Genomic DNA, 17,235 nt, shown 5'->3' with positions numbered 1-17,235 from the left:
ACTGACTCCCTCCCAGCGGCGGTGGGGTTGTATTTGAGTGGATTTGGAGAAATAGGCCGCAGATAGCGTCCCACAGATGAGATTTGCTCTCCTAACGGGCCGTGCAGATTGCCATTACTCATGCCTGACAAGCCGGCCGTCTTATGTTCCCACACCGGCCTATTTTAACAACATAAGCTGCTGTCAGAGAAAAACCATGCATCTGCAAAAAAAAAAAAAGACTGTGTTGGTCCTGAATGCAGAAAATGAGTGCCCATTATCTCATCAGTGGCCGTGTACAACATTTCTGAAATAACACGATGGGGTTTTAACAGGTTTTAAGAGCCCAGAGGTCAGAAAACTCATTCAACCCAGAAATGTGCACAGAAATGTTGGACTCAGGGAGGAAAAAGACAAACATTAAAGTTACAGTTATGTGGGTTTTTTTTTTCCTGCTACAGCACCGATAGCCTCAGGCTGCAGCAGTATTGAGGGTTACAATGAGTCAGACAAACAAGATAAACTTCCTCCCTGCTGACCTGGGTTCAGATTTTTGGAGTAAAAAGCTGCTTCAGGTCAAATGTAATGTGAAAAGGTGATGTGAAATTGGCAGAATTTGGAGAAGAAGCATGATCAGATGAGGACTTTGTGAATACAGTTCAAACACTAACAATCTGCAGGAATATTTGTTGTAGAGAACAAACAGTGTTTATTGTGTTCTTATCGTCTGAAAGTTTGACTTTCTCTTTGAAGATTCTGTGCAGCTTATTTATTATAAAGATTTACGGTTAAATTAACATGTTGATTTCTATGATTACTGATGTATCTTGATGATGCAGAGCTACTGACTGACTGAACTAAATTTGCCAGAAAGTCCAGTTATCATGACAAAAATAATCCTGGCATTATTTCAAAGCTAAAAAGGTGAGAGGTGCCTGAATTATTAGAACTTAAATACCCTAAGATTCTATAAGACTGTGACCAAAGAGATGAGACGGACTTTAGGTTGCTGTTCAGGAGTCGTTCTGATTTGACCATCATCTTACCACTTTCTTACCATCAATAAAAACACAGTAAGGGTCAGTGTGTGGGTTTTGTTGCCTACCTTTAGGGTAGTACGCTCTCTTCAACCCGTCGTTGTGCATCCTGGACTTGCGCTCCTCGGCGGCACTGCTCAGCCTGGGGCTGTGCTCACCATGGCCACGATGATGATGGGGATCCCGGCGGGGCAACACGTGCTCTGAGGCCATCCGGTCTCTCATGACCTTTGCTCTCTCCGATTCCAGGGCGATGGCCTTCTCCAGCAGCGACAGATTTCCCTTGGCCATGTCGAAGGTCTCGTCCGAGCGGTCAGAAGCCACCGACGTGGTGTCTTCGTCGCCCTCCTGGCTGCAGCTGGTGGGGTAACCTCTGGACGCCGGGCTCAGCTGCTCCTCCAGCTTCATCAGGTTCACCATGTCAGAGTAGCTGCGCTCCAGAGACCTGGGCTCCTCCTGTGCACCCTGCTGGCAGCTCTCGTACCTGAGAGGGGTAAGAAGTATAAATTTGTTCAGAATCTGGTCCCATAGCCTGTGAGGGAGTTTGAATTTGTTTGCTATGCACGAAACCCAACGTATTTACTGTGTCTTCAAACTTTTGTTCAGTAAAATAATAAACAACTGTTCTTCATCGCCAATGTGCAGGAAGGAAATGGTTGTTTTCTGTTATTGTTCTGCCCTGCAGATAAGATATCAATGCAGTATATCAACAACGGCCAAAGCAGAAATTATAATCTGAGTCACAAACTAAAAATAATCACATCTAAATAATACATCTGTACTCACATTTTAAACAGCGGAATTTTTTCTTTTACTCAAATAAAGGATTTAATAAGTGGATTTAATAGTTAGTGCCAGTGTTTTTCCAAAGTAAGTCAAACAGTGTCATCTAACCGTTCTGAGAAAAAAAAAATCTTGCAAATTTCCTTTCAAATCTAATCTGAGTCAAATGCAAATGATAAAAAAAGTGTTTTATCAGTATCATAACGTTACCTGCAGGATCTTTAATGTGGCTAAATAATAAACATCAGTGGTCTGAAGACTCTTAAGAGATCACATACCTGTTCAGGTGGTGCACCACCTGCTGGTCTGTTGGGTTCTGGAGTTGGTGGTGGTGGTGTTGGTGGTGGTGTTGGTGCTGTTGTTGGTGGTGTTGGTGGTGTTGGTGGTGGAGGGCGGGGCGATCAGACGGCTGCGTCTCACTCAGTTTCCGAGCCAGATCGAAGCACTGGTTCCTCAGACACTCCAGGCTGCTGAGACACACCTCCTCCTCGCTCTCTTCGGCCTGAACCCTGACCCCAAGATCAGGCCGCCCGTTAGCATGGCCGCCATCGTCCACCATGGTGCCGTCCGGGTAGCCATCCTCGGGCAGCATGGCACCGTGACCCTGTGCAAGGAGTTTCAGGGAGTCCACCGTCTCCCTGACCACGTCGCTGTCCAGGTCCACGCTCAGCTCACCCTTCCTGTCGCCCTGCTCGCTGCCGTCATCCTCGTCGTCGTCTTCGTCCTCTCCGGCGCTGTTGGACGAGGTGCTGTTCATCTCGGACTCAGTCATGGCCTGGTAGGCAGCGTCTTCGGCGATCTTGCCCAGGTTGAGCAGCGACTTGGCAACTAGTTCGTCGTAGTTCTCGTACTCTTCTCCGGTGCCGTTGCCGACGCTGATGGTGCAGCTGTTGTTGTTGTCGTCCTTCTGAACTGGAATGAGCTTTGATTGTCCACTGGGTTTGTAGTGGTTCTCTGCTATCAGAAAAGACAAACCACCTCTCAGGTTTTGGACTGTTTGGGCATTTAAACAAAAAACCCATCTCCAATCACAGCCCGATTTTACTGATCAGCATAGTTTCCCTCCGTGTTTTGCAATATAAACAACATGAACAGTGGATAATTGGTCAAAAATACAAGACGAAATGGATTCATTTTGTAGATAATCTAACTTTCTGTTCTTTTACAGAATCAAAATCCTGCAGATGAAAAGGAAACGAAGCTTTTACAGCCTCTAATCAACTCAGCAATGCTGATGAACCCAGTTTCTTCTCATATATTCCTGAATACATTAGCTGCATCCCTCCCAATTATGATCCACTGTTTACTCACAAAAAACATACAACCCAGAGCTGTGCAGAGCAGCGCCGCTCTCCCTGCTAAGCCTCACTGTTGATTTTGGGGACAGAGATGGCGAATGAGAGCAGAGAAATTGAAAAGGGAGGCGTGTGAGGTGCTCCGATTCAGGAGCCATAAATATCCTCAGGAGGAGAAGCCGAGGCAGAGCGCATGTGACACGTCCGCCGAGACGAGGAGGGGAATGGAGAGGGGAGGGGAGAGTGGGAGTTAATAACTCAGCAGAGCTCCTCTCCCGATTATTCGTGAAGTGCTGTCAGAAGCGATTGAGGACACGGGGGTTGTTGGGGGGAATCGAGGCAAACGTGGCGGGAGGGAGAGCGCAGAGCATCTGGTCTACCAGCGATTCGGCTCAGCAGCTCTCATCAGTTACTCCCTCCCTCACTGCAGAGGCAAACTGCAGCCAAAGACTGGACACCAGTTTGACCCAAAACAGGCCCTGAACCTCAGCCCCTTCCAGACGTGGAGTTTGTAGCATTGCTGGGTTCATCTTTTTGTTAAAGCTACAAACTGTACGGCTCCTGTTCGGAAAAGTTCCACGTTAACTCAGTTCTAACATGAAGGGACCCTTACAGATCCAGCTGCAGTGCTCAAAGACAATGTCCTCAGCATCTGCCGTTTCAGCTGATGTCCAGTTACCACAAGTGACTAAGACCTCCAGTGGGCTTTTTCATTATGACTCTTGCAAATGAGTAAATTCTGTGACTCCAGAGCAACTGTAGAGCCACAGAGACAGCAGAGGAGTGAGGGCGGGGTGGACGGATGGATGGATGGGTCAAGAGAATATCAGACACTGAAGACAAGACAAGACAGTTCATTTCTTTTAGCCCTACCCAGCTTGTATGAAGTCTTGATCATACTTCAGTACAGATGCAGAGAGTGGATGCACATATTACACTGGGGTCTGCATACATAAATATTCCACACACTCAAACTCGAAAACGATGACCTCCTGACAGTAAGAGGACGAGCTCCTTTGTTCGCTGTATTTGGATGAACAACAAGAAAAAAATCCTGAAAAACAAGAAGCATCTGACGCTGACACTGGAGACTCTGGTTTTCACCTAACTTCAACCAAGTAGTTTTTATTGCCTAAACTTAAAGAAACCCTTAACAGTACGATGAAGTAGTTAACGAAATACTCATTTAAATTGTTTTGATAATTAATAAGAAGGCACATTTTGTCGTTTAGGTACGAGCATTATCACGGAAAAAAGCTGGAAACAGTAAACAGTAAACTCACCCTGCTGACGATTCTGCTCCTCCTCTTCCTCCTCCTCCTGCTCATCTTCCTCTCCCTCGTCCTCCTGCTCCTCCTCATCATCACCATCGTCCACTTCTTCCTCCTCCTCGTCCATACCCTCTTCCTCCTCCCGCTCCCCTCCCATTGTTGTATCTGCTCTCTCCACCTCTACCTCCTCCTCCTCTTCCTGATCCTCGTTGTCCTCCGAGAACTCGTCCTCCACCTCCCCGTCTTCCTCATCTCCTTCTCTCTCGCCTTCCTCTTCCTCCTCGTCCTCCTCCACTACCTCCCCTTGCTCCTTGCCCACATCCCCCACCTCCATGGCTTCATTCTCGTAGCTGGTGTAGACACCGGCATCCTCCCCCTCCTCCTCCTCGCCCGTGCAGGAGGTGAGGAAGGGCCTCCTCTTGGCAGCTGGCTCCAGCGGCTGTTTTTCCAGAGCCTTCCTCTTCTTGGCCAGCGGGCAGCCGTAGACACTGAGACGAGACAGAGGGCACATGTGTGATCAGTGGCCATCTTTGTTCTCGTATTTACAACTTGATCATTTGAGCAAATTTATTTTCAACTTCACTGGCCCAAAGCTTGGCCTTCCACTGCTAACTGGACCTGATTCTCAAGTCAAATGAGTCTGAGAACCAAGCCAACTCTGGCAGACACATATGGGCCGGAGCTGGCTCACATTTTACACAACAGAGCCAGAAAACAACCACGTGTACCGACACTCAAATGCAGGGCCAACTTGGCTGGCTACCACGGTCATATACGATTTATGGCCTTTTCAGAATTATGAAGCGGTCGATCGACGAAAGATCACAACTGTACAGATAAAAGCTGAGCTCCGCGTCTGCGTGGTGGAAGCTCTCACAGATCAGAAGTGTTATACAGTTTATTTTTTGTTTTCTCATAATCACAAAATAATAATTTTGTGAAGACAACCTAACACAGATGGTCTTCTTATGATCATTAAACTGTGACATGGAAATTCTACTGTATATGCTGTATACTAGCCAGTTTTGCTAATATTGCTAATACTGACAATCTTCAAGGAATTATTGTATTTTACTATAAAATAAAGTTTATTTCCATAAAGTTTGGCACCACAAAAAGACCATTTCACAGCAACAGAGCAGAAAACTCACGAATACAAGCTCACAGTTAAAACAAAGCTGATTACTGTAAAAATAAATATTTAAAGATCACAAAATTTGAAAAAGTAAGTTCCCAATGGTGTTTTTGTATATTTCACTTAATAGAGGTTTCTTTCTATCAGCATGAAACACCTGGAGGCCTTGGAGTTACATGGGATTTGTGTTCTACCTTGTGTCATACTGCAGTGCAAACTGGCCGTCACAAAGACAAATAGATTTAAAGTCATTCTGTTGTACTGAGTGATGTTTTGTAACTCTGAAAAATGCCTTTCAGCAGAGAACTGTGTGACAGTCTGCTGTCAGAGGGCAGCATTAGCATCATGAGGGTCACGGGAAGGAGGGCGGTGGTGTGCGAACGTCAGAGGTCAAAGTGCCGTGTTAAGACACTGCGATGGATTTCCACTCGCTCTCACTGAGGAGGAGAATCAGCCTTTAAAAAAAAAAAAACAAAGCTTATTCAACTGGGGCCTCAATTACGCAAATCCCATAATAGTCATTAACTGTTGGGAAAATTCGGCTTTAATTGCTCCAAAACAGCAAGCACAATTATACACGGCTTTAATGTGGATTTTAGGAAGTCAATTAGTCCATTTCCATATGAAAGAGCTTATTTTGTGTTTGGAGGGCGTGTTGGAGGAGGTGACGCTGCTGTTCTGACTGGAACAGCTGTGTGTGTGTGTCTGACAAACCTGCAGAAGAAAACAATAAAATACTTTATTCTCCTACTGATTCCTTACATTTGCATTATCATGTAAGACAATCAGTTATTTCTGAGATAAACTGAAGGATACTGAGTCAGTGAAACGCCAGCTCTCTCAGAGACAGTTTCACATTCGCTGGAGCCAGAAAATCCCAGTTTGGTCAAAGAGGCGTCAAACGTCATGGCTTCAGTAAAAGATTTTATCCGTTATCATTTTCTTCTTCTGTGCTCATGGTCTTCATGTATAATCTGTGATATATTTTCAATTTCCAATCTAATTAAGATATTATTACATTAATATGTTCAAGGTTTGACAATTGTTTGAAGAGAAATGTGATTAAATCCATTTCATTCACCATATAACGCCGCAGCAATATTCCTCCCAGATAACACACACACACACACACAGACACACACACACACAATCACACACAATCACACACACACACACACACACACACGTCACCTCAAATGATCCCTGCAACTTTTACCTTATAAGCTGTCAGGCTGCCAGCTTGCCTGTGTGTGTGAGTGTGAGTGTGTGTGTGTGTGTGTGTGTGTGTGTGTGTGTGTGAGTGTGCGTGTGTGTGTGTGAGTGACCTCGACCACCTTGCTGTCTCCCGCCAATTAAAATTCCAGTGGTAATTAAAGCAGATCAGAAACAAGGGAATGCTGCAGACAAGGGCGAGAGACTATGCATGGTAATTATGTGGAGGAAGAGAGAGAGAGAGAGAGAGAGGAGGAGTTCACACATCACATTTTCTCTTCTCACTAAACTGATCTTCTGCAGTCTGATTTGATGCATTATGACTGATTACATACTCTGTGTTGAATCGATCAATAATTTATCTGTTTGAAGATCTGGACCTGATTCTGATGTAGATCAGACTGAACACAGCTCACGTATCAACACAAATAAAGGACTTTTTTTTTCTGGAAACTATGTTTGAAAAAGTGGGAATCATATTATTCACGAGGACTAGATTTCTGGTTTTTGTTTATGGACACATGGACAATCTACGTGGACACATTATTGCCTCTATGTGAACACCTGGGCGTCCATAACAATCACAAGCAGATTCTTGTCTCCATTTCTGTCTGTACAACAGGACAACTAGAGTCTTTTATTGTCTCTGTGGTGACACCCTAGTGTCCATTAGTGTCTCCTTAACGATCTCAGATTACAGAAGTAACAAAGAGAGGCAGAGTTTAAATCACCCTCCGTGTTTTTAAAGTGTTGGTAGGTTACCGTCACCGGTCACTGAAGCATCAGTACTGTAGTCGATGGTTTAATAAACCGTATTTTACATATTTAGACCAGAAGCCACCACCTGTCAGCCAATCAGACCGTGTTATGTCACTGATGGTTTGATTCGTCAAATCATTTATTTACATCAGAATTTCAAAAGTTTGAAATTTTAATATTATAACAAAGATTTAATAAGGCGACAGTAACATCAGCAGCAGTGCAATAATTACATCTAGGTATGTGTGGTTAGGTGGGGTCATTGCCCCCGGCAACACCACGTGCCAACACTCATCGCTGTGGCAACGCTTTGGCGCTAACAGATACGGGGGGCAGGTTTGGCAGGATGTATATATAAGAAATTGGGTGGTGGCAGTGATGCAGGGAAGGAGGGGGTGGGGGACAGGGGGTAACGTGGGCGACACAATGTTCACATCCTATACGAGCGGTTGCCATGGGAGACAGGCTGCATCCCTCCTGGTCCTCATACTGCAGCATCCGCTCGTTGCTGTCGCCATGGTGACATCCTCCAGAGAAAGAGAGAGGGAGAGGGAGAGAGAAAGGGAGAGGTAAAGTGAAAGAGAGAGACAAAGAAAGGTAGGGGAGGAAGAAAGAAACGGGGGTGTGAGGGTGGGGGTGCTTACAGCCCCCCCCCCACGACATTCAGTAGTTTTCATATTGTGAACAAATCCCACGAAAAACAAACAGCAGAATCCAGATTTCCCACATCGGATTCAGACTGCACGCCTATGCACAGGGGACTCACACGCTGAGAACACACTCCATCTTACACTCTGACTGTACACACTATGTATTTCATACTGATCTTTATAGTTCACTGTATAGTACACCGCAATTAGTACACAACAAATCGATTTACTTTACTGTTTTACCCTGAACGTCACCGCTGGACGTCAGTCAAACTACAGTTCTGGGTCACTCTTGTCACTTAAACTTCACAAAAAGAAAGAAAATATTTTCTCCAAATACGTGAGACGTGAGAGTCTCAAAACAATCATTCACAGTTCATCATAATGCTTTACAGCATTACAGTACAGGGGGTACTTCCTCTTTTTGCTTTCATGCAGTGCATTTTGAACAAATGAAAATTTTTCTGGTCAGAGAATCTTCTGTGAGCCGACCGAGACATGTCTGCTGCTCTGCGCAGCCGATACACCTGTGGCACCTTTATTAGAGTCCGATCAATACATCAGCATGCCCATTTTATTCATTTATTAATCATAACTGCAGATAAATTTGTACATTAAACTGATAACACAACCTAAATAAGCCCGACAGCCTTTTGCCACCTCTCAGGAAGTGTGTGTGTGTCTCAAAAGGTTTTTCTGCCCAGGTTCTGGTCTGTGAGGCTGGTTTTGTGCTGCACCACCTCCAGCTAGGTGAGAATCCCCATCTCCAGAATACCTGGTGCATCAACTCGCTTTCTGCCATCGATGCTTCCTCGCTATCTCCGATTCTGGTTCAGAAAAATGTCGAAGGTACAAGCAAAGTACGCGAACTGTTCCTTTTGTCGGCTGCAAGAACCAACGCAAAACTCTGAGGATGTGAAGACGGAAATGTGCCGACAACAGCTGGAAACATCTTAAGTGCTTTACTCTTTATTGTTAGTTAGCCTGTTGTTTGCATTAGTATATCACTCTGCTTATGTGGCTCGCTTCGATCGTCCGCCCACACACTGGAGCCGTGCTGGAGTTTGTAGTACTGAGGGACAGAACGTGTGAGAGAAACTGTGTGACCATTAAGCCTCATTTGAAGATAATTAAATAAGAAGAGCAGTGGGTTGGATCTGGATTTTTAACAAAGCCAGAGCAGCAGTTTCCACATTACTTCCAAGTATGTATGTAAGCTCGGCTGAACTACGGCAAGCAACAAGGACAAATCTGATATCCACCTTTTCATCTGACTCAAGGGAAGATGCTTATGAAAAGTTGTATTTAATCCTCACTAAAGGTTTTCAGATATGGCTGACTCACGTAGAGTCTGAGGAAACTTCCCAACCTATAAAGTCTTATTTGCATTTAGTGGAAATTCTGCAAATAAATAACAAGGAGAAATCAGACAGGAAGCAAATCAGCGAATGCTGTGTTCTCCCTCTCTGCTGTGTCTTTGGAAACGGCAGACGTTTGTGTACTGTACACTCCTGTGATCAGCTGATGATTAACTGATTAAGTAATTCATCCGTCGGTTCCCCAGAGAGGAACCATCAGACGGCCTACTTCTCTCTTTCCCTCAGTCTGTCCTTCTGTCACTTTTCTCACTTGTAATTTGGCAGCGCGACTGTTTATCCGAGATGATAAAAGTTAAAACAGTCCTGCGGCGACATTATTTTCTTTACTTCTTTCTCCAATGTCAAGAAAGAACTTTGAAACTCAGCATGAATGAGAAGTCCTTAAAGTGCTGAGAAAAAAAAAGGAGATTTGAAAATGTGCAATTCAATGACAACTGGACAACAACTGGGAAAAGCTGCTAAATGGACCTTGCAGTGAAATTGTTTTCTCAAAAGAAAAAGCCGTTTGCAAAGGTATATGTTCGTGTTATTGGCCTTTAAGCTTTTAAATTTGTGCTTTGGGGTTTTGGTTTTTGTGTTTCAGGTTACGGAATTTTACTTTTTGTATCACTGAGTTTTTTGTTTGTGATTTTGAATTCTTTTCTCTTTCGGGATTGTTTTGCATTTGGGACTTGCAGCTTTTAGGCGTTTTTGGGGGGGCACGGGAGATTTGATTTTCTTTGAAACTACACACAGCAGACTTTTCACAACGAACACCAGCGCACACTCAAGCTAACCTTACTGAGCTCTCTTTAGAATAATGATGATAACAGAACAAAGAGGTAATTACATATGAAAATTAGGTTAAGAGGGTTTTTCAGTCAAATCATAATCAAATCTTATTCCTCGCTCTCCCTCAAACATAAAGACTTAACCTCAAAAAAACATCCATCAGAGTATTTTTATGAAAGTGTGGTTTTCTGGTGAATATCAGAGCTCTTACTCTGGAGTTTGACTCTCGTTATGCCTGACGCTGAATTTTCCTGGGCAGCTCTGTGCCCTTCGCAGCAACATCAGTCTGCTCTGCCAGCGATTCGCCATCCTGCCCTTCTCATTATCTCTCTGTTACCTCGGGCGTCAAACCACCGCTGTCCTGAGCAACGCAACCTCTATATGCCAGCCTCCCACACACACACACACACACACCAACCTCTACACTGAAAACAATACCGTAGAGATACTCCAAAATAACCTCACAACATCTCAGCCAGTGCTTTGATTTCATAATGGATGTTTAAATCAGTTTTTTTTTTACCTAAATAACGAAAAAATACTTCAGTTTCCTCCTCAACAGCCTCATATTCAGCCCTCAGATGTTATTTTCTCTGAGTGCAAACCTCTGTGGTCCACTTCTGCTTCGACGCAGCTGCAGTGCACCTGTTTTGATACATATTTCACCTGCGTTGGAAAAATATATGACGATGATGTTCATCCAGGATTTGTGCAGAAGAATGTTATTTGTGGCTCTACACCGTTTTACTCGTCTCAGGAAAAAACCAGACCAAGACATTTGCATTAAAAGCAAATGCAAACGTTACATCCTCTTCATAAGTTCTGAACTGTGAGAATAAGATATTAATGATGAATTCACGCGTGAAGATGCATATTTTTGCAGCTGAAATACAATAATGCCACTTTGCCTGCAGTTTACTCCAGAGAAATCAAGACTTTAGTCCGACACGAGCTGAAGTGACTCGTAGGGAGCGGCCCCCCACATTTGTTGGTAATTCACTTTTTCCGCGTTTCCACAGGCGACAGAGATCTGAGGCAGACACCATCCTTCCTGCAGCCTGAAGGGCTGAAGCACTGCAGGATGGACGACCATCAGTGGGTGTGACCTGCGGACTTCACAGCTCCACGCTCGGCCTGATTGGTTTTCTATCTGCGGCCCTGTGACAGAGCCGTGGATTCACTGACTGGAGGCTGCGAGTTGCCGATTGAGGAGGTTTGAAACCGTGACGTGAGCTCATTTATTGTCGCTACAGTTCGGTTTCTGAGCTGCTGAGTGAGACGTTTGAGACCTACAGGCGGGACTGTAGCCTACTGCAACCCCACAATACATTTTACAATCCAACCAGAGAAGTCCGTAAAATGTTCAGATTATTTTTAAATTTTACCACATTTTTATTTTTCACTTTATTCATATAAATGTTGTTTTCATTTTTTATCTCCCTAGAACTTTCAGACAAAATCAAATGTATCCCCTTCATTTTATGTTGTATATTTATGATTTTTGCACCTAAAAAGATTCAAATTTATAGATAAAAAACCAAAACCAGTAGTAGCTATAACCCTGCCTGCAGGGACAGCTGATAAACTGTCACATCCACCAACCGAAACCAAAAAAAAAAAAATTGTCCACTGAGACATATTGTTGGAAAACATGTTGAGCATTTCGTACCTGCGATGTCGGGCGTACTTCCCGCTCACGTGACCGCTGCCATCACATCCGGGGGTGGGACAGCTGAGGAGGAAACACACACGCACAGTAAGAAGACACGCGGCAGCACACACACCGTGCAGTAGTGAGTGAGTGAGTGAGTGAGTGAGTGAGTGATACAGGTGACTTTTATCCATCTGAACCTGAAAATGACTTTAATCCATCGCCTGCTTGTTCTGAAGCTGCTGGAAGTCGTGTAGTTAGTGGTTTACTGGTAAAGTGATCATTCCTGGGAGGTTACTTTATGACATGAACTATATTTCTTCTGCAGAGGCCTCTGAGTTATATTTAAGACTTTTTCAGGCCTTTTTAATACAATTTAATATCTCACACTTCATTATACTGAACAAAGTACGAAAGTATGATGGGAAACGATGTAGATTACAATTATTTATTATTATATCACATATTTTATTAATAATAATAATAATAATTCCTAATGTTATATGCAGTTAACCTGGACGTGTCATGAGAAAGTGGGCCCCCGGGCACAGGCCTGTAAAAGGCCCCCCACACCTGCTGCACAGGACCAAATCCCCCAGACTGAACCAGTCTGGTCAGGGAGTTAAGAGTCAGCAGTAAACTTTTTATTACTGTGTGTGTTTTAAACACGTTTCATTCAGCTGCTTTCAGTGTCGGCAGCAGTTAAAGTGTTTCTGTCTCAGTGTTTTGGTTTTTTTTTTGTTTTTTTGCATCGTGGCTGAAGTCGGTTTCAGCTCTCTCCAGAGCTCTGAGTCACGCTGCTACAGCTTTCAGGTTCCTCCGCCCGGAAGACACGCAGACCGCCGCTCGGCTTCAGGGACTCCACACCCACGACCTCTGACCCCATACTGCAGAGCTCCACCCACCCTCCACCCATCATCACCTGATTCATACATACACTGTCTTACAGCAGGCTAAAATAGGAGCTGCACGAAGATGGAGCTGAAGATTAACATCACGAGTGCAGAGAGGCAGAGGAGGAGGAGGAGAGTGAAGGGGAGGAAGGAGATGAAGAAAATTAGAAGGAGGAGGAAGACACGAAGGTAAAGGAGAGGAAAAGTAGGAGAAGAAGAGCGAGAGAAGGAGAATTAGGAAGAGGAAGACAAGGAGCAAACTGATGAAGAGGAGGAGGAAGAAGAGAAGGAGCAGATGTAGAAGCTGGGTGAGGAAGTGAGGAGAAAGAGGAAGAGAAGGGATGAACAAAATATAGCAGAAAGAGGGTAAAGAACAGAGGGAGAAAAAAACCAGAGAAGGAGGACGAGTGGAGCAAAAGAGGAGGCAGTTTGTTCAAGGTGAGGAGGCTCATCAATCAGCGTGGGCACAGACAGATTGTGTTGCCTTATTGATCCCAGCTCTGTTTGTGTGTGTGTGTGTGTGTGTGTGTGTGTGTGTGTGTGTGTGTGTGTGTGAGTGTGTGTGTGTGTGTGCCTTCACTCCCCCAGTACAATGTCAAACACACTTTCCAATCATGGTAAAATTCCCACAATGCATCAGTGCAACCTTAACCTTAACACGCTGCTGTGCCGAACCTTTGAAATCGTCCTTTTCTTAAAACCACAAAATATTTTCTTCCATTTTTTCCATCTTCCATCTGAATATTTCTTCCAGGACGTTTCTTGACTCCAGCATTATTCCCCTGATTATTCCCGTGTCAACAACAGACAGAACTAATCCAACACAATTTTTAATATTTTAAATATTTAAGAACTGATCTGATGTGGCTCGAAAAAAGGTACAAATCCAGACACTTGAGAACAACCGTTGGTGCAAGAAGCTTGGTGGTTCGAGACTACGTCCATTAAAATTCATTGATTTTCGTCTGACAGTTTGTTGTTAGAAAAATACGCGTGTAACTCAGTCCTAAGGCTCTGTCCACTGGAAAAAAACCACTCGACAACAAGAGCCAATGTTTGGCAAAGCTAAACAAACTCACAGTGACACACAACTGCTAATCTAATAAAGGAAACATCCTAGTTTCTGAAAAAAACAGATTTATCATGACAGCTGTATTGGCACAGAGACATCTTCATCCTGCCATGTTCCTTCATCACCATGAACACACACACACACACAGTTTATTTTGACTCAGTCCCTCATACACTGTCCTGCTGCCCCAAATACTCACTAGGGCACCAAATGTGGATTCATCCACCGCTGAAAATAGTCCCCAACAAACACACCATTTCCTCCTGCCTGACTAATGTTTGATTTAAGAAAAAAACATTAAACAAAGAAGAAAGGTCCAGAGGTCTCCAATAACACTAGGAGTCATCCTCAGGGGACCATAAATTTCTACAGTAAATTACATACTGACTATTAGCTGTCCTCATTAAAATCACTTATCATCAACCTGGAGTTAAGAGACTGTCCTGCCCTAAAAAAAAAAAAGTAATTACTACAGGAGTGAAGGAGGAAGTCAGGTGACGCTGAATAAAGAGCAACAACACTCACACAGGGAGGAGGTCGTGGTGGACGGATTGGTCAACAAACACGGGACTCTGACATGGGAGACCGCTGAGTCATCACAAGCTTTTCCTATACCTAACCAAACCATGACCATGTTTTGCATGATTATATTGTAACCATGACAACCATGGCAACGAAGGTCTAGTGCGCCTGCCACAGTAGGGACGCTGTTTCATGAGACACTCCTGTGGGTTGCCTCAGAGGGCAGGGACGAATGATCCCCCGTTCTGGACTCGTTGGGAGTTAAAGCTTAAATTCAGAGCTGCGATGCAGCAGAAGCTGCAGCTCTGGTTCCCTCCGCACCGACAGATGTGATGTGTTTATTTGGCATTTTAAATTAAGTCATGGAAAACTTTTAATATCACTGCCACTGTTTTCTTTTTTTCCCCAAATCTGCCACTTCACACCACAATGACAAATTAATTTCTACATGTTTATCCCCCAGATTTGTCAGATTAGTCAGTGACTGCGATGGAAAAAAAAGGGGAATAAAATTGATGAAAATATTCAATGATTGCTCATGAAGTACTTACAGCATTTCACAGTTTTTATGCTGAGTCATTTCTGTCATTACTGCGGACTTCAAAGCGTCTCTGTCCGTGTGTGGCCCCGGGTGCACGGCCCTCAGCAGCACCCATCAGATTTAAACTCAGGGTGAATCATGCTGAGTTTTCTGCTCCTCTGCTCAAAGCTCACACAGTGCAGGCGGGACATGTTGTTTACAGTAAAGCGCTGACCTGGATCAAACCGGGTTCAACCATAATCTGCTGCACACACCAATATTTGTCAGTTTTACTAAATGAGATTAAGTGAAGCAGAAACTTCCCCCTCACACACACACACACACACACACACACACACACACACACACACACACACACACAGGTAGCTGTGATATTCAGCGTTTGCTGTCAGCAGCTGCTGGTGTGTTTCTCCAGTCATTTCGTAAAATATTTTGAGTCCTCAAAATAAAATAAAGGATCAGTCGAATTTGACTGAAAAAATTGTTCATGTTTCACACAGCTGGGTCACATGTTAACAGGACACACTGCTGACCCACTGTTCTGTGTCACAACGTCATGATTTTCTCTAAGAATCACAACATCCATCTATTCGCTTTGCCTTCAAGCTCAACTTCCTCGTTGCCTCAAAAATCGTGCGTAGCTTCCACATGGCTGCAGCGATCCACCTATTCATCTTAAACTCGTTCATTGTTTTCATGAAGAGTTTGTCCTGAAGGTAAAGCTTCTCCTGAGTCCTGGGACACAACAGACCACGTTAAAGATTGTATCGTGTTTGCCTGCAGTTCACCCAGAACGATGCAGACTGACACGGATCAGTGGTGCAGGCCGTTCACCCATGGATGGACTATGAGAAAATGGGCCCCTGGGCGCAAAAAGGTAAAACCCGTCTTATATGGGGCCCCAAGACTGAAAGAGACACAAATTCCCACAGTGACACGCCTGAATCTGAGGTTTGAAAATCAGCTGACGAGAAATAAAGTCCAGAAAGAAAACAGTCCTCAGGGAGGTGAGTCCTTCCTGTCCCTCCTGTCCTTCCTGTCCTCCCTGTGTTTTCGAGTCTCTCTTCACCTGATGCATACAGTAGGTGCAGCACATTCATCAGTGTATTTTGTGGATCAGCAGAGGTTCACCTACCTGAATAACTCCTGTGTTACAGCTTCCACAGCAGCTACAGAGACAAGCAGAACAAACAGATGAACGTTACAATGACTTCAGTCCTCGGCCGATAATTAACACATGTGCTGTACGTGGGCTTCAGAATGACATCTATTTGTGTTCACATTCAAAAACTAACCAATCAGAATTCAGCGTAGGTGTGAGGGACAAACAGACTGGACGCCCGTTTAGTTATCACAAGAAGTCAGTGATGAAGTTTTGATAAAAACGAAATAAATGATTTATATCAGATTAAATATTACATGTGATTTTTGTTACAGCTCCTTAACCCTGATGTATTAATATCCTTATTAATATTAACTTACAGTTGCAGCAGTTTACAGTGAACAAAAATCATAATTAAGACTTTACATGGAACAGAATATTCTGTTTATCCAAAGACAATTTGCGACTTAAGAAAACAACACAATTAAGAAGCTAAGATGAGAAGGAACATTACCATCGTTATAAAGCAGGAACATTTATCAGATAAATAAAGACGCCTTTGGATCCAGCAGGTTAGCTGGCTGACAAACTACATTAGCTATCATTAATGTGTCATGTTTATGGTCTATTTTCAGAAGGAACCGGCATTAAACCAGAGATTTTTCATGTAAACATGAGTATAAATAAATGGTTGAGCAGTGATTCAGAGGTTTTGGACGAGCCTACGAAAAGACGGAGAGAGAGCAGGCTCATACCTCGGACTCCTTTGGATCGTGTTCGATGGCGTTTTTCAGCCGCATTCACCTCCATCTGGAGAGGGAAACACATCAACACTGACCTGTAACAGCTGAATAAGAAAATGTGTTTTTTCGTTCTTAACTGCCTGTGAAGCCATGTCAACCAACCAGCTACCACTTAGCAACCAATCCGAGCAATCAGCGAGCTCGGTTTTTGTCTTAATTCTATGTTAGGTTCTTACATTTCTCTTACTGTTCTGTTTCCAAATTATACGACAAAACTAAACAAAACAAAACAAAACAAAACTAGTGTTAAATGTGACAATAACACCAGCTGGTTGTGACGACGTACCTGGTCAGAGCTCAGTGTGGCACCACCTCAATCTGTTGCTGGTCTCGTAGCTGAAGAGTCTTTATAGCAAACGCAGTTTCAGAGTTCGTCGTCC

The 17,235-nt window shown here is 43.9% G+C and overlaps 1 protein-coding gene across 2 annotated transcripts in view; it reads right to left on the bottom strand.

Annotated features, from left to right (window-relative positions):
• myt1la (myelin transcription factor 1-like, a) overlaps nt 1-16,862 on the bottom strand; it is a 34,024-nt gene extending 17,162 nt beyond the window's left edge. For both annotated transcript variants that reach the window (XM_041064387.1, XM_041064388.1), the window contains exons 1-7: nt 16,808-16,862; nt 16,086-16,119; nt 11,941-12,003; nt 4,729-4,853; nt 4,387-4,638; nt 2,156-2,753; nt 1,085-1,491 (exon numbers count right to left, since the gene is read on the bottom strand). In XM_041064387.1, the coding sequence (XP_040920321.1) occupies nt 1,085-1,491; nt 2,156-2,753; nt 4,387-4,638; nt 4,729-4,853; nt 11,941-12,003; nt 16,086-16,119; nt 16,808-16,862 (1,534 nt within the window). The remainder of the gene's footprint in view (nt 1-1,084; nt 1,492-2,155; nt 2,754-4,386; nt 4,639-4,728; nt 4,854-11,940; nt 12,004-16,085; nt 16,120-16,807) is intronic.
• Between the last annotated feature and the right edge of the window lie 373 nt (nt 16,863-17,235).

Source organism: Toxotes jaculatrix, chromosome 19 (assembly GCF_017976425.1).
Source record: "Toxotes jaculatrix isolate fToxJac2 chromosome 19, fToxJac2.pri, whole genome shotgun sequence".
NCBI lineage: Eukaryota > Metazoa > Chordata > Actinopteri > Toxotidae > Toxotes > Toxotes jaculatrix.
The sequence above is the reverse complement of the archived record's forward strand: the minus strand, read 5'-3'. Positions and strand labels throughout refer to the sequence as shown.